The sequence below is a fragment of the Manacus vitellinus genome, unplaced genomic scaffold, assembly GCF_001715985.3.
Source record: "Manacus vitellinus isolate BGI_N305 unplaced genomic scaffold, ASM171598v3 scaffold_25_pilon, whole genome shotgun sequence".
Lineage (NCBI taxonomy): Eukaryota > Metazoa > Chordata > Aves > Passeriformes > Pipridae > Manacus > Manacus vitellinus.
The window spans coordinates 8,343,105-8,368,845 of NW_021939882.1; the positions used below are offsets into that span (position 1 = coordinate 8,343,105).

At 42.1% G+C, this 25,741-nt stretch overlaps 1 protein-coding gene across 1 annotated transcript in view; it reads left to right on the forward strand.

Moving 5' to 3' along the window:
- The first annotated feature begins 2,343 nt into the window (after positions 1-2,343).
- WWC1 (WW and C2 domain containing 1) overlaps positions 2,344-25,741 on the forward strand; it is a 35,422-nt gene continuing 12,024 nt past the window's right edge. Inside the window, exons 1-11 of the mRNA XM_018073579.2 lie at positions 2,344-2,381; positions 2,507-2,616; positions 7,168-7,371; positions 9,032-9,108; positions 10,034-10,113; positions 11,028-11,157; positions 11,658-11,804; positions 12,821-12,894; positions 17,420-17,662; positions 19,130-19,219; positions 21,524-22,062. Of these exons, the coding sequence (XP_017929068.1) occupies positions 2,359-2,381; positions 2,507-2,616; positions 7,168-7,371; positions 9,032-9,108; positions 10,034-10,113; positions 11,028-11,157; positions 11,658-11,804; positions 12,821-12,894; positions 17,420-17,662; positions 19,130-19,219; positions 21,524-22,062 (1,717 nt within the window). The 5' untranslated portion in view covers positions 2,344-2,358. The remainder of the gene's footprint in view (positions 2,382-2,506; positions 2,617-7,167; positions 7,372-9,031; positions 9,109-10,033; positions 10,114-11,027; positions 11,158-11,657; positions 11,805-12,820; positions 12,895-17,419; positions 17,663-19,129; positions 19,220-21,523; positions 22,063-25,741) is intronic.

The following is a 25,741-nucleotide window of genomic DNA, read 5'->3' on the forward strand; positions in this document are numbered from 1 at the left end:
CCCTTTTTCCAAGTAGCATCTAATTAGTGTTAAATCTAGGCTTTGTCATGGACTACAGGTGAAAACTTTTCACTTAATATTTTTTATGGAATATTGGGCAATGGGAGAACAATGTCCTGCTTATCAGGGCAATCAAATAAATACTACAACGAAGTCCTCAGCAGTTACACTGAAGTGTCATCATGCTTCGTTTCCTGATGTGTGTGAAGTTGAGTTGGTTTTTTGCACATGCATGACCATCCTGAAGGCAGGATATCAGGGAAAGGTTCTTCACCCAGAGGATGGTTGGGCACTGGAACAGGCTCCCTGGTGCAGTGGTCACAGCACCAAGCCTGTGTTCGAGAAGTGTTTGGACAACACTGTCAAGCACATGGTGGGATTGTTGGGGTGTCCTGTGCAGGGCCAGAGTTGGAATTCATGATCCTGATGGGCCCCTTCCAACTCAGCATATTCTGTGATCCCAATATGCCTGTGTCCTCTCAGGGGTGGGAGCAGGTTCTCCAAAGTTCAGCATTTAGCACTTCACTCTTCCCTACCTGTCCTGCTTCTACACAAACCACTAACATTGAACAAAAGCAGATGCCATTTGCAGAGAGGGTGAAAGTGCTAACCCCGGTGTTTAACTTAAAATTGCCAACACGTTTGCTGCTGCACTTTCATCTGTGTTATCTCCAGAGAGTGCCTTGTATCTGACCTTGCTTTGCATTTTTACCCTTGTGCGTCTTTGATTTGATCAACTCAGCAGCACACTCAGGCTGAGGAAACAGCTTGATCATGGGGAATAACATGGGATAAGGGATAGCAATCACAAGTATTGAGATTCTATTTTGTTTTCAGGTAACCTCTATTTTCTATACAAACATGCTTTTGGTACACAATCTAGATTAACAACTGTAAAAACAAACCCTTCGGTGAAACTTTATGGAGAAAGTTTCACAGTTCTATGCTGTGGAGCTCTGAGTTCTTTTGCACTGCAGAGCTTTAAATTAAATTGAAATTTTCTGAGAAAATAGTGATTCAAATGCTGCTTCTTATGGCAAAGGCAATGTGTTGAAAGGGAAATGCAGCAGAAGGTAAGTAGAGGTCTTAGTGGCTTACATGGCTTTTACAGAAATGTTCCCACCTTGTTCTGACTGCATACTGGGCATATGGATCATATCTGAGGGGAATTATGTTGCACTATTTCTGGCTAGAGGCTTTTTTCCCTAAAATTCCCCTTAACACTGTGAGGTGACTGTAATATGGAGTTACCAGTGGGTTGCTCAGTGCCTCCAGGTGAAGTATGCTCAGAACTTAAACTCTTTGTCAAGCTGTCAGCCCTGCTGAATTATCTTTGGATACAAAAGACTTTCTGCAAACCTGTTCAGTCTTTCCCAGTGGGTTGGAGACTTGCTCTCCTACCCCCTTGCCTTCCTGTGACGTGCTGCTCGTGTGTGGCAGAGTTGGGTACAGCTCCATGGCTGCTTTTTGACCCAGTTGCTCTCAGCATGTGCCTGCTGGAGAGAGGCTGTGGTGCTGTACAGCGTGTGCTGTGCTTTCTGCTCAAAGGGCTCCCCTGGTAAGTCACAGTAATTCAAACCTGTGAGTCCCAACATGAAGGCATGGCCCCCCTTCCAGATGTACCACGTGCACTGCGGTTGCGTGGTGGATCTGTGGACCTGTGGCATATTGTGCTTTTGGCAGCTGGAGATGAGACACCTGCAAGATTAATTCTTCCTGGCTTGTGCCTCCCTGCAGTGCTGTGTTTGGTTAGGAGTTTTGTTGGGGCAAGCTGAAGCTCATTAACTCAGAGTCAAAGGGAGGAAAGGGACATGGATTTGGTGATTAAAATCTGTGGGGTCGCTCAAGGAGTGGGTACTCTGAGCTTTGTGTTCAGCCATACAAGCCCTCAGAGTGTTGCTGGATGTGGTCTCTAATAGAAAAACTCATCAGAGCAGTGCTGTGGAAATACTTCCTCATTCGGATGGAGCGGGTTACACATTTTGTGATACTGAGAAACTAATCTAGTTTGTCATTAATGAAACAGAACATATTGCAATGCAAATGAGAGGAGTTGCATGACAAGTGGTCCCACAGACCTCGGCACTTGCTATTGATTGTGCAGTCTTAATTATTCATGCTATGCAAATTGCATTTCTCATCTTGCTCCTTCTTGTCTACATATTTTTGGTACAGGACTTGCCTGCAAACAGTCTTGTTCTTTCACTTGAGAGACAAGGATTGTTTCTGGCAAAGTTCTTAATGTTCCTTTGTCAAGCAAGTACTGGCTGAGCCAGGCAAGGCTCTGGAGCTCTGTCAGAATGAATTCCTCTTGCTGTAACTTCAGATGAAGAAAGGGAAGAGTTGGTGGAGTATTATATGATAAGAACAAAAGCTTTAATGTAGTTTTCAACTTCCTTTGGTTTTGATACTGGAGCCCTTGTGGCACTTGTTTTCTGGTCAGTTGTTTGGAATAGAGATATGAGAGCGTTCTTTTATTCATGCTAAATATTATTTTGCATTTCAGGTACACTAAGCCACTAACCTTTGCAGACTGCATTAGTGATGAGTTGCCATTAGGATGGGAAGAAGCTTATGACCCTCAGGTTGGAGTCTATTACATAGACCACAACACCAGTAAGTGACATCTTATTGTGTTTTTGCAGAGTGATTGTTTTGTGCCTGTGTTAAAATATACTGAACACTAAACCACATTGCTAACAGCATGTTTCAGAGTAGATCTGAGATCTGCAGCTCGTGAAATCAGATCCTGTCCTTCTCCATTGTACAAGGCACTTCCCTCTCTGAACGGGAATCTGAGACATTTTGGGTTGCAGTCTTCAAATTGGCAGTCACGTTTGAGCTAATCCTATGGACACACCTCTGTGAGATTTGGTTCTGCTGAGGAGCCCAACTAAGCAGCAGTGATCTGGAGTTTGTTCTTAGCCTGGAATTTGTCCCTGTGGCGAGACCATCAGAAACAGTGCAAAGGTCTTGTGTTGATTCCCCTGGCAGGGATCAACTGAATGACAGCACGAGCTCCCTGTGCTGCAGGAGCTTGCTCTGCCTGTGCTGGAGAGGAAACTCCTGAGATGTGTGCAAGTTCAGGCTTGTGGTGTTTTTATTCTGTGTCCTCAAACTACACTCTTTGTTAGAATGCTTGATAGGCCAAAAAAGTTAACTTTATAAGCTCATTTGAATTGTGAGAAAATACAGCATTTGATATATCATGCAGGTATTGTTAGGATGAGTGTATTGGGTTGTGCTAGAACAAATCCCCTAAAAAAGTAATAAACAAAATAAATCAGTGACTTTGATTCTCTTTACAGAGCAGCTCCAATTGCAGTCCAGAATTTCACAGCAGAACCATGCCCAGGCTCTTTTGGGAGAGCTTGTGACTCATACAAAGAGGAAAAACTTTTAAAATTAAGACAGAAGTGCCTCGAAGTTGTGGGATTTTTTTAAGTCTTCTTCTAGGACTTCAACTGAGAGCTTCAGCATATTTTTTCTCATCAAGTAACAAGATCTTTTTAAAAATAAGAATGTGGAAGCCTGATGTGGCTTTTTTTTTTTCCTTGATTTTTTTCTTTCTTCCCTTGAGTATCTTCATCTACATACCCTTCTTCAGAAATGCCAAAAATTCATCCAGGCTTTAGCAACTTCTCTTGGGTATTAAAAATGCAGACTGAAAAAAACCTATTCCCAAAAAGCACTGATCGACCTCTGCAATACAAAGATCGAAAGTTTCTGGATGTGAAGGTTCCACAAATATTGTTATTCAGAGCTTATGTCACCCTAAAATCACAGGATTTACATATCTTTAAATGGCTTTATCCTGAGTATTTTTCTGTGTGGCATGGGACGTTAGGTTTTACTTTTTACAGGAAAGGATAGTGGAGAAGGAAAGGGCTGGCCCCAGGGTGACCGTGCAGAGGTCTGGTTGCAGGTCTGGGAGGGCTGTTACCCCTGGTCAGCACCACTCAAAAGCACCACAGGACTCAGGGGCATGCAGAGAAGCCTTCAAACTGTGCTGACACCTGCTTAATAAAACAACAGTTGCTTTTAAAAAGTTATGCTTCTATGGGATGTCAGAGGCTACAAGACTTGAATGAGAATTTCAACTAGAAGGTTAAAAAGAAGAGAAGCCAACTCCTGACCCTATTTCTTATGCCAGCTCTCATCCAAATCATGATAAAGCAAAACATATCCACTTACCTTAACCTAATCCAGCAGCTCATCCTTGTGGTTTATGTTGAAGTATCCTCTGGAGGGTGTCCAAAACCTTCTTCCTCTCCAAGGTCTCTTGCAGATTCCCTGGCAGGAAGGAACTGTCATCAGAGGATATGAAGAGGATGGAGCCATATTGGTTCTTGCTGCTTAAGTGCTTGAGACTAATTATCAGAAACAAGCCCAAGGACAGACTTAAACTAAATTTAAAGCCATGAGCCATTAAAAGAAGTGAGATGGCGAACAATTCTAACCACCTCTCTGAGGGAAAATAAATACAATTAAATTGAATTGAGTACCCAGAGTATTCCTAATACAGTATTAATGCATAGCCCTGAGTGTATCTCTCTGGGAAAACTTCTTTGGAATTTGATTTGCACAAAGAAATGATGCTGATGCAAGCAGGGTAAGGCTACATTCCTCCAACATGAAACAACCAGATTTATTTATGACAAGCTCAACATTAAATTAAAAATTCACAAGACAACACACGATGTAATAGCCTTCATTTCTATAGCCCTTTCATTTCACTTTTGAATGTATTTTGCATTTCTCAGTAGCTGGGGCCCATCAAGAGCCCTTGGCCAGCATTTTCATTTATTGGTATTACATGTTTGAAAACCAAAGCTCAAAGCTGCAATCAAGGGAATACAGTTAGTGCTGTGATTACTGTAAAGGTGGAGGTGAATATTTAGAAGAAAGTATGGAAACAAAGCATTTCAATACCTAAATGTGTTTTCCACCCTCTCCCTGAGCTGGCCCCTAAGGATTCCCTGTGTCAGACACTATGGGCTTGGGGCAGTGGCAGAGCTTCCCCACCTAACAGAGGTGTTCAGGATTGGATGTTTTTATAGTCTTGTTCCTGGTTGCTTATAGTGGAGGGATTTCCCTGCAGCAGCTTCCACCACCCTTCTTGGAATTATGGGAAGAATGGGCTGCTAGTCTAAGGAAAAACTGGAAATGGCCAGGCTTGAAGACCTTATGTCTATGTAGACTTATGACCCAGTGTCCTGAATTAGACTTCAAGAGTTGTGGGTATTTTGCCAAGATACTTATTATGCTTGAAATTAAAGAGTCCTGAGTCACAGTTCCTGGTGCTTATTCATGGAATCTAGTCCAGGGAATCTGGATGTCTGGGAATGTGGGGGGTCAGCTCTCTGGGTAACTCACAGCAGACTTTCCCCTTCTGATTCAACTGTAAAGTAAAGGGAGTTACTCCATCTGGGTGTGGGTCATGGCTGTATGAAAATGGGATTTGGGTACAAGAACAGAGGCAGCATCCTGGGGATTTCAGAGCCTTATAGGTCCTGTATCCTTCTGACTTTTCTTTTGCTCCCTCTAAGAGAGGCTGTAGTGCTGTCCATGAGGGCACCAGCACCTATAGCTGGCACAAGCAGCTTTTTCCTCAGGTTATTTTGGGGCAGTTTTTCAGGCCCAGGCTTAGCTTTAATGTTACATCAGCTGAAATGTTGTTTCTGCTCGCAGGACCTGTAAAGGACTTTTTGTTGAAATGCTTCTACAAGCTATACTGGGTTTTTTTAATCACTTTTTGCAGCTTCTCCAAGTTTTGCTGTGTAATTTGAAGTGCCATGTGTTCTTCTGAGTCTTGAGATACTGTTAAAAGAAGTTATTGCTGGAATAGCCTGTTAATTTTCTCCTCAGCATGATCACAGACAGCTTGTGAAAATGGTTGTGTGTCCATCCCTTGGGTAAAATCCTTTATTTCTGGTTCTGCTCCTGGGATTATTGTCCAACTGTTCTCTTCCCTACATCCTCTGCATTCCAGTGTTAGTATTATGCCTGACTCACTCAAGAGCTGCTCATACCTTCCACCCTGGCAGCTTTTACTAAATATTTAAAGAGGCTCTTAAGATATGCAGATTAGATTCCTACTGGTAGTTTCAAGCAGGTCCTTTTTATTAATTATTCAATATGTGGTAACTAGACATCCTTATTCAAGCATGTTAGTTTAGACAGTTCAGAGCACTTGGTCAACTGAATATTGGAACCTGTTCCAAACAAGAACATGTAATAGCCTTGAAATAGAAATGAAAAATGTTTTGGACACTTCCTCACAAAACAGAGGCAAACACTGACAATAAATTTGCTTCATTAGTATTAGGACCAGCTGTGTGTCTGTGACCTTATGCCTTTTTCACAATTAGAAACCTAGAAAGCAATATGTTGGTTGTGCTGGGGTAACGGAGATGGAAGTGGTGTAACTGCTCATGGCTGCATTGCCTGTGTCACCTTCAGTATTCCTCCTGTATTCTTCAGTGATTTACTGCTGTCCCTGCTTTTGGTGAAGGAATTGTGTGCTCCCCTTCTGAGATGCTGTTTGTATAATGTCATTTAAGAAGGTTTCACAAATACATCCTGTGATTTGATGAGTCTTTGTTTTTACTTACCTATGGAATTGGAGTGAGAGGGTTTTCTTTCCCCTCTTTAATAAAAGCCACTTGGCAGCCAAAGAGGATGGGCAGAGTTGTAAATGCTTTCATGTTGTCAGATGCAGTATAATGCAGTCATGTGGCAATGATATTTTCTGAAGGGTTTTTTTAATCAGTGAAACAGTAGAGGTATTTTATTAGTAATGTTATAAAGCAGTTGCAATAAAGATAAGTCTAACAGTCAATGTCAGTATCTTAGAGCTGTGTGTGCATGTTCTTGGGTGGATGTTTTTAAGAGCCAGAACCAGGGTGGCTTCAGCAGCAGAGGAGTTGGAGAGTTGTATGATGATTTTGTAATGAATTGTTCTACACAGTGATTCAGCAAAACTCATTGGAATTCATTGTGGATCAATGGTCACCTCCTAAGAAAAAAGGAAAATATCCTTATTCCACATTCTTTATTACAGGCAAGGGGCTATTTTAAAATATTGTCATAGACAGTGGAGCTTCTCCAGGCAGCAGAACAAACCTGCATTCTGTTGATCTGGCTTTCTCCTGTTTTCTGTCCAAGAAACTACCCAGATAGAAGACCCCCGGGTGCAATGGCGGCGGGAGCAGGAGCACATGCTCAAAGACTACCTGGTCCTGGCCCAGGAGGCGATTGCTGCACAGAAGGAGATCTGCCAAGTGAAGCAGCAGAGGCTTGAACTGGCCCAGCAGGAATATCGGCAGCTTCACGATGTTTGGGAGCACAAACTGGGCTCTCAGACCAGCCGTGAGTACTGAGTGAACTCTTAACCAGTGGCTTCCTCTGTCATGAACCCACTAGGACAGTAAACGTGCACGAGGCTGCTCCTCTGATGACTGGGGTGTTATGCCACGTCACTCTCCACGTTTGCTCAGTTTGTCTCAAAAGCAGTCACTGCCCCACACCTGGCTGGTAAAGGCTGATTGTTGTGGGACACTCTTGTGACTGGCTCAGTCACTGGTGTCAGTGTGCAGCTTTTTCAGTGTGGGCTTCAAAAACTGTGGAAAAAATGTGGTGGTTGGCTCTGTGTGAAAATGTGAAGTTATATGGTATTTTTCTTGGTTCCCTTGTTTAAAATACAGAAACAAGGCAAGAAGGGCCATCTTGGGTAACATTCCCAGGCCTTTCATAGTTTAACATCCCAGTTGAGTGGCTGTTTTGTGGAGCTGAGGGCCTGTGTTTTATGCCATGTAAAAGCCAACAGTGGTGGATTGCCTCTTGTGTGTGAGGAACACTGTTTTGTGCTCCATATTCTTTATTGCACAGGAAGCATCAATACCTGTTGCTTCAAGAGTTGGTGCAGAAATGGCTATAGAATGCCATATATTTCCTCCTCATTTACTAGTTAGGAGCTGGAAAATGTCCAGAGGAGGATTTATTTCCTACAAGTATTCCAGAAATTTTTTTGTAATCCTCATAATTGCAAACTTTCTGTGTTCTTGCTAGCCCCATCAGTGCACCTCTGTCTCCCTGCTTCGTTCTTGTGAGTTATGTCTTATGGTGGACAATTCCACTGGTTAATCCTGTGCCTGATGTGAGAAGATTTTAAGTGGTTTTCTGTCAGCTGAAGCATTCTTGTTTGGCAAGGGTCCCATCCATCATCTCTGAAGTACAATTTTTAGTCTTTACTTAAGAGGACTCTACTTGAGTGCTGGTGTAGCAGAGCAGTACACTAAGAACATGAGTTACACTGGTGTGATGTGATCTGTCTTGAGAAGTACAGCCAAACTGAAAGAACTAGAACTGCTTTCCCATAGGGCATAAACTGATGGCTGCAAGGATCAAAATATCTCCCTTGCCTACAGCTACCTCTAACAACATTGTACATTGGGGAGATTCTGTACCTTCTGAGGCAGAAGGGGTTTAACCACTGCTGAGAAGAGAGTTCTGCTCTTAATGGGACATTAATTTAATCCAGTATGACACGTTGTGTGGTTGGTTTTGTCCTCAAGGCTGTGAGAAGGTTTGCGTTGCATTTTTCAGTTTCTTGTCATTCTTTGCTTTTTTTCCTAAACATTCAGTGAATTGTTTTGCTCAATGAGAAAGTCTGAAAAAAATAATTAAGTAAACCTTCATGCAATGCCTGTCCCTTCAGTTCTGTTAAATGCCTTTGGACATGCAGGAAGCCACACTATTGAATGGAGTGAATGTGTTTGGGAGTTTGAGTTAAGTGTGTTGTTAACCTGGAACAAATCCAGACTCTGGAGATGCAGGACTTAACTCAAACACTTGTTGTGGAGTACTTGACTGCACCGTTGCCTTTCCCTGCCTGTGAGAGATCTGGAAATTTGGCAAAAGGCTTACACAAGCAATGTGTGGGGATCTGGGTGTGCAGGAGTGATGGGGGTCTTGCTTTGTGCTGGGGAGGAAGGTAAAGCTGCTAAACTGGGTGCTGTATTTGTTCTAGTGCTCTCTGGCTCATCGTCAAGTTCCAAGTATGACCCGGAGATCCTCAAAGCGGAGATTGCTACTACAAAATCCAGGGTGAGTAGTACAAAGGGACCTTTGCTTGCCATGAGTAACCTTCAGATATTTCCAGACCTCATGGTAAATACTAAAAGGGGATGCCAAAGCAGTTGGAAGAGCTAATGTTGCTATTTTTAATCTAGGAGGCGATTTATCAGAATTTTCAAACGTTGCAATCTTGGGATTTTGAAACACTTTTTTTTCCCCTTAGACTTTAGACTTCCTTGGCAGCTGGCAGGACATCCTGCTGCACAGACACGCTGTGGGCTATGTGCTGGCTCCTGGTTGTGCCCCAGCACTGGAGAGCTGTGAGTTCTCTCCAGAGACTGGCAGCTGTTTTGTCCTGGGCTCAGTGCGGGTTGTCAGCAGTGGCTGTGTGCGCTCTCATGCAGAGCCCGGTTTGGGAAGAAGAAAGGACTAAAGTAAAGTAGGTCAGTGTGGCCTCTGTGGAGGAATATAAAACAGCAAGCTGTAGGGTCAGTGGATTTACAATATGTGTTATCATCCTGCTGTGTTACTCGTGCAGTGGGGCCTTTTAGTTTGGTATCTTGGAGGGTGGCTTTTGTGGAGTGTAACTCCTGTTTTGGTGCTTAACAGTTTTTTTTAATGACTGGGAAGGTTTTAAACATTTCTGAGTAAAATTGACATGTGTTTCATTGTTGCCTCTCTTGAGCTTTTCTTAACTTTTCTGCTTATGAGGTTGGAACTTCCCTTGAGCCCTAATTCCCTGGTATAATAGCGTGTGCTGGATAAAACCCTAGCCAGTGATAAAGTCCTGATGAGGATGCATTTAGGGCTGTTTGCTGCTGTTGAGATGAGCTGATTATCTGGAAAATTTGTTTAGAGTACTGTCTCCACTGAATAAATTCTGAATTGAATGGGTAGTGCTGTACCTAAGTACCCATATAAGATATCATTCTAAAAATGTGACACCTTGCTGCAGGTTAATAAACTCAAGAGGGAAGTAGCTCACATGAAGCAAGAGCTCCAGTACAAAGAGCATGGATTTCAAACACTGAAGAAGTAAGTGTGTTCTCAAGATCTTATTTTCAGTACAGAACATTTCTGGCTTGCAATGCATCCCCCACTACATTTATAAATAGCTGCCTAAATAACGTAAGCTGAAATATGTTGCTGCTGATATCTTTAGGCATATGCAGCTGAAAGCAGTACACAGCCATGGGGGTAGTTGTCTCAAATCAATACCTGTGTGTGATTGACCACATCAGAACTGACTTCATGGCAAGAAGATTTTGAACCAGGATCTGGTATTCAGTTTTACTCAGTATGGCTCAACACAGATGACACAGCACAGCCCATTGTTTTGATTATAAGAGCCATGGATCTAGAGCACTGAGGAAAAACCTGAGGGGGAGTGTGAGGGGAGGAAAAGTTTCAGGTACTTACCTTTGTATGACTAGACATCTGGCATCTCTTAAAGAAATATTTATTATAAATGTCAACTGTGGTAGAATTCCTTGGGGAAAAGGGAAGGATGAGGTGGTTTGTAATTAGGTTGTGAAAGCAAATACATCTGTGCATGTGAGTCTGTGCCTGGTTTTTGAAATCATGACTGAAAATAAGGTAATTCTCATAGATGCCTAAGCTGATCCTCTCCAGCTTAGGAACAAGGCAGCTGGCAGCAGTCTGCCCAAACAAACCCTTTTGGGGGGTTTGTGTGCACCTTTGTCCTCCCTAGGGTGTCAAAGACATGATGATATGGCTAAAATTAGAATTCTGAAACTTAGGGTACTGCTGAGTGGAGTAACTTAGGCAGTGATGAATGGGGTTCTTTGTTCCTTCTCTTGTCCTTGTTATACTTTGGAGTGTGTTTTTCTTAAAAATTCCTGTCAAGATGCATGCATCTAGGATGATTCAATTAACTGGATGTTATAAAGTGTTAGCTTACTGTTGGTTTTTTTTAAATTTCTATGCAGAATTGACATGAAAATGTCTGATACTCAAGGTGGCTACAAACTTGATGAGGCACAAGCCATTTTAAGTGAAATGAAAGCTCTCAAGAAGGCCATCACATCAGGGGAGAAGGAAAAACAAGACCTCATTCAGGTATTGAAACAAGATGACTTTATATTATTTTGTCTCACCATTGCTGGAAGATTGAATTTCTGAGAAGTAATTTAAGTATTTTGCCTTTCAGATATGTAATTGAGATTTTTATTAACACAAACTAGTTCTATGTTGTGGTTGGACTGCAGCCTTTTAGTTCTTCAGATCCTGGAAATAAGAAGTATAAAACATAACAACTAACATTAATAAGCACTTTCTTAGAGATTAGTGTTCATCTCAGGGTTTATTGGTTAAGAATGAACCCTGTGGCTTTCTTGGTCTGCCATGTCCAGCTGAGAGCCTGTCTGTCCAGGCAGGATGGTGTTGTGGGCTCCTCCAGGCTGTGGGAGATGCAGTCCAGCCGTGCCTGAGCTCCTGTTTGTGGGGTCTGAGTGGGCTCAGCAAACATGTGGTTAATCATGTGGTTAGGCTAAAGTTATGCAGCTGCTGAGGTGCTTTGAGTAGGGGTGAGCTCACCTCATGACTTTTTATGGTTTTAGAGCCTGGCCAGGTTAAAAGACAGCTTTGTGAACGACAGAGGATCCCAGTCAGACCTGTGGGCCAGCAGCGTGTCTGTGGAAAGCTCCAGCCCTTTGCTACCCCGGCAGTACCTGGATGTCAGCTCCCAGACAGATGTTTCAGGAAATGTGAGTAATGCTTGAGAAACCCTGTGCATGTGGAGACATTCCCCCTGAACTATGTGTAGTACTGCCTTAGTGTGAGTTTCCAGGCATGGGCAAGTTTCTGTGGAATCATGCCTTCTCCTGGTTTAAACTTCAGCATGACCTTCATTTTTGTGTGCAGTGTTAATGGATCTCTAAGGGCAACCTCATGTTTCCCCACACTGTCTCTATGAGAACAACCCAGGTGGGAATAAAAGGGAAGGAAGCTTTTTTCTTGCTTCTTATGATGTAAATATTCCCACAGCTCTTTATAGCGATGATATGCTACGAGACAAGAAACTACAGCTACACGTGGGCCAAGCTCTAATGAGGACTCTTCCCTTAGGAGTGTGTTTGGCTTTTATGGTGTTACAAGTGAGAACAGTGGTGTATGTGCAGATATTTTCATGCCATCAGACGTGTAGAGCTCATAAACCTTCAGTCCACGTGTGCAACAGGATCATAAGTGTCAGGTGGTGCCAGCCTTGGTCAGTGCTGTGGGTGCATCTTATTTCTCACAGGACAGCACAGAGCCTCTCCTGTGAACCTTTACTTACACATTTACAGCCACTTTCAGTCAGGGCCACACGTGTTAGTAAAGATCTGCAGGTTTGGGCATGATGGAGTGTACCTTGTCTTTAAGACTTTAGAGCCAAAGCAAGATGTCATCCTAAACCAAGGGTGCAAACAGCATTTTAGAAAAAAAGATTACAAAGGTATTTGTGTGTGCATGGAAATAGAACCCCAAGATAGATGTGGTAGATTTACTTTTTTTCTGATAAACTAGGCCAAAAAGAGCCTCTTAATCTTGTGGGGTTTCAAGTATTTGAAGAAATCATGAAAAAATGTAATCAAAGGTAGTGTGTTCCTATTCTGTGATGGGTTTAACTAGGAAATGAGTTTGAGAAGAGAAAGTGTCACTTGTAACCTCATTGGTTTCAACAGAAAAAACCAAAAGAGGAGTGGTTTCTAAGTTGCTGATGTTATATTTTGTGTCTCAGTTTATTACCAGCAGCAATAACCAGTTGGCTGAGAAAGTGAGATTACGCCTGCAGTATGAAGAAGCAAAGAGAAGGTAATTCTTTGGACCTTTTGGCTGTCACACAGCTTATTCTGAGGATATTTCACTAGAAAAGGTGCCACCAGATTGAAACCCAGCAGTACTGCTAAATAAATATGGTAATTTTTGAGCCAGTGAGACAATAGGCTTTTCGGGCCAGCGTTATCTTTCAAGAAATAAATAACCATCCTAGAAATTACTAAGACATGACTAATACATGAAGAATTCAGTCTGGCCACACCTATGGGGACATAAGTGGTTTTGCTACCTGTTGCCAATGCTTCCCCATTCCTAATAAGGAGACTGTACTGCAAGGCATCTCCTTACCTTATTCAAAATGAAATGAATGTTTGCATGGCTTGAAGGCTGATAAAGAGGAAGCTATATTGTGTTAACACCTAACATATCAAAATATTGTCAATGGCTGCAATTCCAGAGCTTATCTGTAAGAACGTAAGTTTTCACCCTTGCCCTCTGATCTGAGATGAATGGAGAATAGATTAAAAAAATTCTATCTACTTAACAGGCCAATTTAAGCAAAAGGTTTCCAGGATTTACTTTTTTGAAAGATAATAGCTAACACAACTGTGTAGTTAAATGAGAAACCACCAAGCATTATTATTTAGACTTTGGCTGGCCTAGTCCTTACAGTGATGTAACCATTGGTGGTGGTGACTTTTTCACTTTTAACTGCTCTAGAGGGACTTTGCAATTCCAGAATAACAAAGTTCAGATGCTTGGTACACTCTGTACTGGGATATATGCAAAGAGAAGGATTTTTCTCCAGCCTCTAATTAGAAATAAGAGCTTTAAGGCTGAGATTACTCATAATGTTCTCATTTTGATATATTGGCACGGCCAATAGGCCATGTTTCTCAGTGGCATAAAATCTGATCTGTCTGTGGCAGTTGTCAAAGGCTGTGAATGCTCAGCTGCTTCTGACACAAACTTACACTGTTTTTCTTACGTGGAGCAGTTTCATCAGAACTATTTGTTTTACCAGTCCAAGATTTGCCAAACTACCTTGACATTGAAATCATGCAGTGACTTTTTGAAATAACATGAAAAATATTATTCCTTCAGATGCAGTGGTTAATTTTTCCTGTGTTAAAAGTGCTTTTTACTTCTAAGCTTTGCTGAAGACTGCAATTTAATTCACACTGATCTTACCTCTTCAGTGGTAAGAGGAATGCTCTTACTTTAGCCTGTATCTTTTCCAAGGAGGGGCAAGGGAATAGTGGCAAACGTGAGAACATAATCAATATGCTCTTTAAAAAGAGTCAGAACTTTATATAAAGGCAGTGCAGTAGTTCATTTGAAGTAATGATGAAGGGCATACACACATCTTGCAATTAGAGAATATTTGATACCCATTCCCCATGTCTGTCTCAGATTATCTATAGGTTTTTCTCAGAGTTTAAAAAATATTATTATGAGGAAAGATGGATCTGAATGGATATGAATGATTGATGCTAAAATGCAAAGTTCTCCAGCTATCAGAGCACTGTGGGTTTGGCAGAATGTTTAGTAGGAGCTGCAGAAACAAATACCTTGACTGCTTTAAAGCTGGAACAATACTATGGATATAGTGACTCACAAGGAACCTTCTGTTCCTGTGAAAATTCTTTCTTGTGATGTTAGAAGTGTTTCCTGTCCCCACAGCAGCATTAAAATGTTTCAAAAACTCAAAGAAGAGTAAATGCTTTGCCCACACATGTACTATGAAGGAACCAAATGGTGGAAATACATGTGCCTTATTAGGTCTGCATTTTCTGGAAAGGTAAAACTGAAGGCTTGAAATCAAGATGATCCCATATTAATTAGTTTAGAACTACTAGATTTGTTTTTGACTGTGGCAGGCTGTGTTTACACCATTGTTGGTGGACCAGACTAAAGGCAGAGATGTAGGTGAATAATTTGATGGCCTTCACTACACCAGATCTGTCAGGACACAATTCTGCCTGTTCCCTTACCCACCACTAAAGCAGGAAAGCCCTAAAGCAGATAATGTAAAACCTGCCAGAAAAGGACACAGAGAGAAACAGAGGCTGATGTCAGATAGGATTGTTAATTACTGGTTGTAGATACACATCTTAATGTCCATTCAGTGGAGATGCTTGTGTGTGTTGAACATTGAACACTCTCCAAAGAGACTAAAAATTTTATGTGTTGTGCTTGTGTTGCATAATAATAGACAGTACTAACTTTTCCTGGTAAAGAAAAAAAAACAGACTTGATATGACAATGAATAAATCATCTAACTGCCTTTTCTAGGTAAAAAGAAAACAGTGAAATAAAACTTGACCTTCCTGGTCAGTATTTCTTCAGTCTTGCAAGCTGGTGGCCATTCAGAAAGATGATGTGACCTGAGCCCAGCATAGCAAACCCAGCCTGGCTCAGCAGTGATGCAGTTCAGACTCAGGCAGTGAATTCTGGTGTGTTCAGCCAAGTGCCTGCAAGGTCTTCCTTTTGTAATGGTGCTGCTTTATTGGAAAAAATAGAATACATAAATCTCCTTTTAAATGAGAAGGACAAAAAGAATGATCATTTACCAAAGGTAAAACCTGAGGTTAGTTTAACAAAGCTGTTAAACTCGGAAATGCATAGAGAACAAATTCCCGTGGAAAAGCCATATCCATGCAAATGTATGCCAAAAGAGATCAGATTAATGCCAGCCAATCCTCTTAGACTCATATCCCTTCAAAATGCACAGAGGAATTCTTGGATTATGAATTAATGCCACTGTTAATTCTTCGTTGGAGCACAGTATTGCACTTAATCAGGCACTCAAAAACAAAACAGCTCTTAAGAAGACCTAAAAATAGTTGAGCTGAATATCTATCAATTATGGAACTTTAATTAGAGTGAGCAACCTGCTGTGGGAAATGGGTTTACAGAAAGTGAGGCTTCTCTTCAGAAAGGTGATCTCTGCTGTGTCTCCTGTGACAGTGGAGGCAGGTCGGTGTGTGTGAGCCTAATCCTTCACAGGCTCTCTTGGGGCTCAAGTTCCTCTTGGCCTCTGGAGCTTGGAAGACAAAGCTTTATTCTTCAAGGCCATTCAGGAGCCATGTAGCTGCTGCTGCCCAGATCTGCATCTTATTGCTTACCCCACACACTTTGATTTTGCTGGTTGGCACTAAACTTGCTCTGTGCCTGCACGTGTGCTGGTTTGCTGGGGGAAGCAGCACCGTCCTGCACTTCTGTAGCATAAACCAAATTCTAGAAAGAGGTGAACCAAGATTAGTGGCTGCAGCTGTTTATTGTGCCCAATTTCAGTCCAGTAATTCTGTCACTAGATCACAAAGCCCTTTTCAAAGGGAGATGAATATTGGACGTTCATTTTACACACACAGTTCACTTCCATTTCTTATGTATTTACTAAATCCAAGTGAGAGATTAACCTGAGTTAATCACATGAAGGGGCACGTATGCCTCTGGTCTTCAGTGAGGTGAATTATTTTTGCAAGTATCTTGCCTTACATTGCAAAATACTTTTTCTTCTTGTTTGCCCATTCTGCCCTTCCCATTCCCTGCTTTCCACTTGATATTTTTGATTGTGCAAGTTCCAGAAATGCGAGTTCCTGGTAATTCTTATTCAGCTTTATCTGTACTATGGTTTCTCACCAAACTGCCATGATCACCCTGTCAGGTCATGGAGAGTTGTAGGTCAGTGAGTGCAAAGGAGGCAGCTTCCTTGGCTGCCACAAGCTGTGCTGTCAGTCAAAGCTCTTGCTAAATTCTAGATCTGTATTGCTCTTGCTTTTAGTCATCATCTTCCTGCCTGAGCTCATGTGGTGTGGTGCTGAAGGACTGGTGATTCAGACTTTAAACCGAAATCTGGAATGATACCTCTAGTGAAAATAGACTTAAAATTGGGTGCAAGCAGGAAGCTCTGGATTTAGGTGGTGTTTTATTGCCTCTCTGACTCCTCACATTTGCAGGTGCAGGGTGCCCCAGAAGTAGTGTAGCTCTTTAATGTGTCTAAAATGTTTATTGTTGAGTCAACAAGTGAATGCTTCCAGTAGCAGCATGGAGACATGATTAACTTCCTCATTGTAAAGACAAAAAAGAATTCCTAAACTTTTGAGTAACCACTGATCTTTATCTGAATCATATATGGGAAGTATACAGTTCTTTTCCATAAAGCTAATTAAAGATCAGATATTTGCCACATGATACTCTCCACATGAACTACTGTGAGGTCATTGGCTGTAAGGCATATGATAGCTTTTTCTGAGATCCAGAATTTTTGTTATATTATTCCCTGCCTGGTGGACACTACAGATTAGCTAGAGACTTAGTTTTCTGTTGGGAACAAACCTGAGTTAAAACACCATTCTTCATGTCCACATGCCAGGGGTTGTTGTCACTTTGACAGCATTTTGGTAATGGGGTCACAAGGGTGGTTGTCCCTGGGCTGAGATTCTTCCTCAGGGCAGTGGAAGATGTGGTTGGTTGTGGTGCACCTTTGTGTGTCTGGAGCAGGAGATCAGCTACTCTGGGAATAACTGCTTTGTTGTGTTGGTTTTTTTTCCTCCAGAATAGCAAACCTGAAAATCCAACTGGCTAAGCTTGACAGTGAGGCCTGGCCGGGCGTGCTGGACTCCGAGCGGGACCGTCTGATACTGATTAATGAGAAGGAGGAGCTCTTGAAAGAACTGCGGTTTATTAACCCCAGACAATGGACTCGAGGGGAGGTGGAGAGACTGGAGATGGAGAGGAGGCGCCTGGAAGAAGACCTTCAGGCAGCCAGAGACACTCAGAGCAAAGCTCTGACTGAGAGGTAGGTTAGTGGGCACAGGACAGAGTGTGCCTTGTTGGGTGAGAGGTACCCAGGGGCAAGCGGCAACATCCCCTGGCCGACTGCTCAGAGCAGTGTGCCCTCAGATTCCCAGGACACTCCTCTTAGAAGGCTTCTGAAATCATCTCCCAGACAACCCACCTGCAAGTCTTAATCCCCCAGTGGGTGAAAGGTTGTTGTTCCTATGATGGATCCTTTATAGGAATGTGAGAAATGCTCAAAATAACCCAGTGTGGTGCTAGTGCAGTGTAACGTTTCTGTATGCAGCCAGCACCTCACAGCAGCTTCTACACTTGCTGTGCAGTCTGAGGCTTGGTAAATGTCAGCAGATGGAATTTTAAATTTTTAAAATTTGTTGTTTGTTCTCAGCATCCTCGTATGTGAGTCCTGTAGGATCTGGTATTTGACAGGGCTGTGGGACTTGCACGGAATATCCTGTGAATCTAAACTAGCTGAAAAAAATGCCAGCTATGCTCCCTAATTTTACTTGTGTTGCAGGGGGAGATCTCATGGGGATGTACAGTGAGGATGAATACTGCATTAGGCATTGCCTGCAGGTGTTTTACAACCTGGATGTATTAACGTGGGTGGCTACAACAATGTTTCTGGTAGCTGCAGTCTCTTGAATATGTATGGAATAGGCACATTGCATTCACTCTGTGGCTCTGTATTTTCATTTCTTCTACATGGTCAGTGTCCAGATGACACCAGTTTTTTATATAGTCTTTTCATGGTTTTATCATGCTGGAAAAAATATAGACATCTCAGCTGCAAGACTTTTACCAGCCTGAAATATCAGTGGTTTGACGAATCTTTTGGGTCTTAAGATGAACCCTTTCATTTGGGATTTTTAGGAATATGGTGATGTTCTAGTGTGCCAAAGAAATAGCATATTTCTGAGGAAGGATTTTGTGTCCAGAGACCTCTTAAGTTGGGGTGTGAGCACCCGAGTGCTTTGTCTCAAACCAGTTCAGGTGTGAAATAAAGCTGAGATGTTGCTGAAGTCAATAATTCATGTAGAGCTGTAATGAGATGGTTAATAACTAAATCATGTAACCCTTAGTCATCCACAGACCTTAGTGAAAGGAAATGAAGGCATTTATACATTTATCAGCACAGTAACTATAGGAATGCAATAATGAATAGTGAATAAAATTTGCTTGACTGTTTTGAGCTCTGATCCTAGAAACATTAACTTTTATGGTGCTAGCTGTAATTATTTTCCCCTGTTGTGAATGTTTTCAGGATTGAGTTCCACATTGTAAGAGTTTTTGAAGTTGGTAAACGTTTACACATCTCGACCAAATTCTGTCCTCTGTTATACTGTGTATTCTTATTAACTTTTGTAGGATTTCACAGGGAAAAAAAAAAAAGTGGATTTTATCTTTAATCTGCATTTTAAATAGTAAATGCTGCTTTTGCTCATCTTTTTCTTCTGTCTTCTCTTAGATTGAAGTTGAGTAGCAAAAGAAATCAGCTTGTCCGGGAGCTGGAAGAAACAACACGATTAGTTGCAATGTTGCACACCCAGCTGAAAAGGTAGGTGACCTTTTCCAGAAGCTGTAGGTGCTTTAACTGCCTTTCTCTGCTAACAATTTCATCTGCCAGCTGAGAGGGCTGCAAGGCCTTTCAGTAGTGACCTAAGAGCCCTGTGTAGGCAGTGGAAAGAGAAGCCTCGAGGATCATACATCAGTTTAGATGGATGCTTTTCACTGGACTGAATAACCTGAATAACTGCCTCTGCCTGACAGCAGGAGTTTGCACAGTCCCTTCTGCTTCAGACATGTAACATTTAGGTGACCAAGGATAGCTGAGATTTTTTCACTACAGGTTGAATTCCTGAAGTATTATATTAATGAAGTATGTTAAAGACAGCTTAACACACATACAGCAAGTGAAGTGGATCTTAGTAATGCAGCTACATGTATGAATGTCATGACTGTATTTCTCTAAATTATTTCCAAATGTGCTGTTGCTTTAAGTGCAGACAATGTATTGAGAGATCCCTGAATCTGTTGTGATCCATAAGGTTTCTGCAGTCAGAATGTGGCCTGGTAGTTCAGGCTATATTTTTGGAAAAGCACAGGATTACTGTTTCCAGACAAATTGCAGGAAGTAAGGTCAAATCATCATTTTGCTAAAACTGTGTTTTTATTGTTCTCATTTTCAAGAAAGTTCGATGGGTTTTTTGTTTGAGGTTTTTCCTATCAGTGTGTACTGAATTTGCTCTGTTTGTAGCTTCTGCTCCACTTGGATTCTGTTTGATTTTGTGAAGATGACACCGAAAAGACTGGAAAGACTGCACATGTCATAGTGCAAGACTGACATGTAAATAAGCCACCATGGAGAGTAGCAATCTGTGAGGCTTTTATGCAGTGGAAATGCATCCTATTTTCATTTCACCTAGCTGATTAGGGATCTTTTGAGGTGACCAAGAAGCATGTGAAACTAATTTCTTCCTAACCATGTGCCCAGTGTTCTTGGCATGCTCCTTCAGAAGAATAAGTGTTTGTTATTAACCCCATAATGCAAAATGTCTGGCATTCAAAGCTATGCACAAAAGGAAGTCAAGCACAGTTTTTTGATAGGGAAAAGATTAACTAAAACCCCCTCCCTTTTCATAGTGAAATACACTGAAAAGCTGTAAATTTATTAGACCTTGACACATCTACATATATTGCCAATATGCAAAACCATCTCTCATGTTTCAATTATATTTCACTCAGAAGCTTTTTTGACCAAATGTGATGCAGTACACATCTGTCATACAAATGCAGAAAACATCTTGTGCCAAAATTATACAAAATACAGCATACTTGCCTTTTCTCTCATAAGGTCATGGACATAATTACGCAAATGTAGCTTCCAGCTTTTACCCCATAAATAATAAATAAGGATTTATTAGGCTTATTAACATCTCACTGCTTTTCAGTGGGGCAACTTAAGCCACTTTTACATATGCAGTGATTTTTCAGTAGCTAATCCCTATCTGAAGTGAGGGTCAGTAATGAGCAGGGTCTTTAATATCCAGAGCAGGAGTGTTGGTTTAAATGGAATTTCTAGAGATGGTACATGTTGTAGTCACTACTGGAGTATTTGTTGGTCTTCTGAGCAGAAAACTGTGCTGTGGTGTCTGGGCTTTCTCATCTGAACAGACTTCTGTTCGGCACCTGCTTAACATTAATTTTGCTGTCAGTTATGTTCTGAACCTAGAACTCTAGGGATGAATAATGTGTGTGAACTGATTTCACAGCCCAGCCCCAGCTCTTTCCCTTGCTCTTTTGGCCCTGTATTCCATGTAGCAGTCTTTCACGTAGGTAAATCCTGCCAGTTTTCTGGGAGCTGCTGGCTGCTGTGATCTCTGAGGGCCAGTTCCAGGCAGCTGTGATATTGTCTTTTGGCTCCAGATCCAAAATTGAGGCAAATGGAAGAAAAAATTTCCAAATGGTCAGACAGTTCATTGCAATAACTTCATCTTCTTGCATGGGCCTGGCTGGTTTTTGTGCTTTGAAGATTAACAGGAACCAAAGATGTTTTCCAGACGGATGCGGGAGGAGGATGGTGTCACTAATTTTAATTGATTTGAAACTGTTCATTAGAGTTGTTTTGGCTAAACAAGGGCTCTTATGGGTTTGATATGGTGAGCAGAAAAATGTGTATGAATGACACTGTTTTTATTGAGAAGTGACCCAATGTTCCTGCTGCGTAGACTGTGGTTCTGGATTGCTGTGGGGACTAATGCATATGGCCTGAGCTAACAAAGCAAAACCTGTGGGCTTGATGACATTCCAGTGTTTTCAGGAGAAATTACAGTGTAATGGTTTTCTGACTTGTTTCCTCCAGTCTCTCCACCAGCATGCTTTCCCTCTCCTCGAGCAGCAGCCCTGGGTCTCTTGCATCTAGCAGAGGATCTCTTGCCACCTCCAGCCAAGATTCATCCACCTCAGCCAGTTTCACTGATCTCTACTACGAGCACCTGGAGCAGTTGGAGCAGTTGGACTCAGAATATCAGAACAAGCTTGACTTGCTCTTGGAAGGAGCCACTGGGTTCAGACCATCAGGCTGTATCACCACTATTCATGAAAATGAAGTAGCAAAAACTCAAAAAGCAGATACCACGAGTCGCGTTCAGGCTCTGAGATCCTTGTCTGGTACTCCAAAATCCATGACATCACTGTCTCCAAGGTCATCTCTCTCTTCTCCGTCTCCACCTTGCTCTCCACTGGTGATAGACCCACTCCTAGCTGGTGATGCCTTTTCAAGCCATATGGATTTTGATGATGCAGAGATAAGTACAAATCTCTCAGAACTTACCCTAAACACTGGGAGTGGCAACTGTAGACTGGAAGAGCCTAGAGCAGGAGATAAACATCTAGGTCAAGGTATGCACTGCATGCATTTATTTTTAATGTAGTTCATAAAGCCCTGAGAAGCAAGTGTTTCAGAAGCTCTCTGTCATCTTGATATCTTTATGTTGAAAAGTGTTTTCAGCTGTGAGTTCTGTCTTGTTTGGGAGGAAGGGTTGGTATTTTAATTTGTACACAAAAAATGCTGCTGATCTGATGAGTCTTTCAAAAGACTGTATTTAGGTGTGTTTTTATTGTACTTACACACACGTGTGCACAACTCACAGGGATTTGATGTGCAAATATAAATGGTTGTGGTGGTATTCCTGGTTTAATTTGGCACTAAACTATTCAGAATGTCATCTAGTGTTTTGGGTCTGGGAGACACATAATGCCATATTGACACAAACTTTTTGACCAAGCTTTTAAGGAGGGCTGGGAAAACCATTGAGCTTAATAGTTAAGAAATTATAGTAATAATCCTTCCCTTCCACTTTGGAATGCATAAGATCTTGCCCTGGTTCCCAGTAAATCAGTGGCAATGAATTTATTAATTTCAGCTGAGCAGACATGTCAAGGCTGTGCTTGAATTCTGATGTTTTGAGGCGGGTGGTCTCTTAGCAACAAAAACGTGTGTAGATTGTGAGTGTGATAAAATAAGACATTTAGAGATAGTGGATGTTCTCATATATGCATATGGCTTGTTGGTGGGTGGGGAGGGCTCATCCTTTTTTAGAATGGTGGATGGAAAGCAGGAGACACAGTCAGGGCACAGTGCTGGGGCCTGTCTGAAGCCCATTTGGCTGTAGTTGGGTAAAATCCAGTGAGTGAAAGGACTGGATTTGTAGCTGCAGCGAGAAAGAGCTTTAAAGACAATATAAACTTGCAAGCTATAGTCCTATGAACCAGCAGTACAGTTTGTTTCTGTTTTCACAGGATTATAGAACAGCCTGTGCGAATAAAGGGAACTAGTACCATGTTATCACTGCCTTCTGCATTAAGGAGGTTGACATTATTTAAAACACAATAAAAGGCACGAGTGCAAATCTTCCCCTTTGAGCTACCATTTTCCTAAAAGCAAGAGGTATTATGCATTTGAGTAGGAAACACTAATTATTCTTATTAGAACTGGGCACTGATTAGTTTTAACCTTTTTAGCTCTTCAAGATTTGCCAAGGCTGTTAAAGTGAAAGCTCAGGTGTTAAGCAGATTAAGTGATTACTGCTGTTAGCCAGTCAGCAGACAAAATAATCACCATAAGTAGTTTATTTCAGGGCAATAACGAGATGAGGTTTTACTCCTCAGGCATTTTGGGAGGGGGGATGGTGGTTCAGTGTAACACTGGAAATGCAGTGGCTGGATCTGGGGTGGTCAGTCCTGGGCAAAGCATGCTCACGTGTTCTGTAAGCAGAGCTCAGCAGTATATATCTGAGGGATTTGCTTTGTCTTTCTGTTAGAACAGAACCTCTGCTGCCTCTGGGACTGAAATAAGGTTTCCTTTCTCACCTGAAGAATAACTGAGCAATTTAGGAAAACCTGGGATCTGGCAGAGTCCTGCATTCTCTGATTAAATGGTGTGGATGTGAGGAAAGTGCATGACATGGCTCTTCAAAGCTTTGTCATGGGGTCTCCAGGAGAGCCCAAGGAAGGGAAAATGGCAGGAAGAGAAGAGCAAACTTTAAATTCTTGATATGAGTGGGGAAAAAAAGGTGGAAAACCACAGGTAGTGTTATCTGCCTGCTTGGAAATATGGAAGAGAGTTGAGTCAGTTCTGTACTCTTCCATAAACTTTCTTATTAGAGTGATACCTCTTCACAGACCTAAGGCTAAAAACTGAAAATCCAAATTTTGTATTAATTAGCTGCATGAAAGAGCTTAAGACTTGCAGGGCTGAGCTTCCAAGTCCTTTGCAAAAACAGGAAGGAAAAGGATGGCTGCATGATGAATCCTTTTCAGGGAACTATTCCTCTTAATTCAGGTTTACACTTTAACACTCCACTGTACAGAGACTGACTTCATTGCTGAGGTCTATGCACCCTCTGTATTCACCTCCCTTGGCCTCGAGGTGCTCAGGAGAAGTGGTAAAAAATGAGGCTTTTTGGGTTGAAAGGACTAGATGGCAGCGGTAACTGAAGGAGAAAAAGAGGTAAGGTGTGTGGAGGCCAGCCTGTGATGCCTTTCCCAGTAAGGAAACCTCATGCAAAGGGGTTCCCAGAGCAGCATTTCTGAGAGTGGTGTGTAGAACTCAAACAACCTGATCTAGAAGTTATTTTCATATTAAAACCATGGACTAGGAGGTGCAAAGCAGCACTGAGGAAAGAAGCACCACAGTTTTGCCCCTGCCCACACACCTCCAGCACAGCCTGTGATCCAAAGCACAGCAGGGACCAGGCCCTTGCACAGGGCAGGAAGGAGGATGGATTAAACTGTGAATGCCACTATCAAATGGATCCACTTGTTTTAATTACTGTGTTACAGATGCTAACTTCTATTTATGTGGATTGCCCTATGAGGAAAAGGTCTGGACATTTTATTTCTGTGATAGTTCTATGGGAATACCAAGATGAAAAATTCCATTTGATGGTAGTGTCAGAAAATCCATGGATAAACGGGCCCAAATGGCACAGGTGTCTCAATGGATTGGTGTTACCTGTAGCACCCTCTACTGTTGGCTGTAGAACAAATCTTTATGGTATTCCATAACCCTATGTTGAGCTTGCACACTTTTTCCACCAGTTTATTCAAAGCTGGTTTTAATTCTTTGAGTGGCTTTGCGAGACTGTGAAAAAAACCCCAAACCCCAACAACACAAAAAACCATCCCCAAAACCCAAAAGACCAATCAGAACTCAAACTTGTTTTTTAATAAAGAAAAAACAAGTGATGGAAACCATATATTGGTCTGGGGGCAAGTGCCCTGACAGTGAGGGACATCTGGGAGCTGGGTATGGCCCAGCATTCCTTACCCACATTGGCAGATGGAGTTCTCCAGACTCTGGGCCAAAACTTCTCTGCAGAAATGTTCAAGAAAAGATGCAGAATTTACAGAAGTTTCCAGGGCAGTTTTGTAGCACAAGGAATTTACATGAGATAACACCTCTGTGCAAAACTCCTTGCTTCACCTTCCTTCCTTTCTCTTACCCATCTCCTTTTCCCTGCATTCCTGCACGTGGCTGCTCTTTTAAATCTTAGAATATCTCTTTCTCTCCATGTTCAGCTAATTAACCTGGTCTTTGTGGACCTGCCTTCTGTCCTGTGTACACTAACCTTTTGGGTTTAGGAGTAGTCATGGGGTGGGTTTTTTTGCTGTTCCCCCTCCTTGAAGCTAAACTTGGCATAAGCTCTTCAGGCAGAATATGCCTCTCCCCAAAATCCATACTAGGCTAGAGCTTGGTCAGCAGCTTTTGCCCAGCTGCTGCTCTCTGGGTGGCTGAACCAGAAGGTCTACTGTCTGCTTAAGAGTGACTTGTTTTATTGGTTCATATTTATAAGTTCATTGGAACTTATAAATAAGTTCACTGGAACACACTCAGCACAACCTCTGTGTAACCTCAACCCATGGGTACGCTGCTGCAGGACCCATGGTTCATTGACATGTGATGAAGCCCTGCTCTCACCTCCACCACACAGGCTGTTCCTCATGTTTTCCTGAGGCTTTCTGTTCTTCAGGGCAATCGAACACGTTCCCAGTGCACTCACTCCATGGTTGCTTCTGA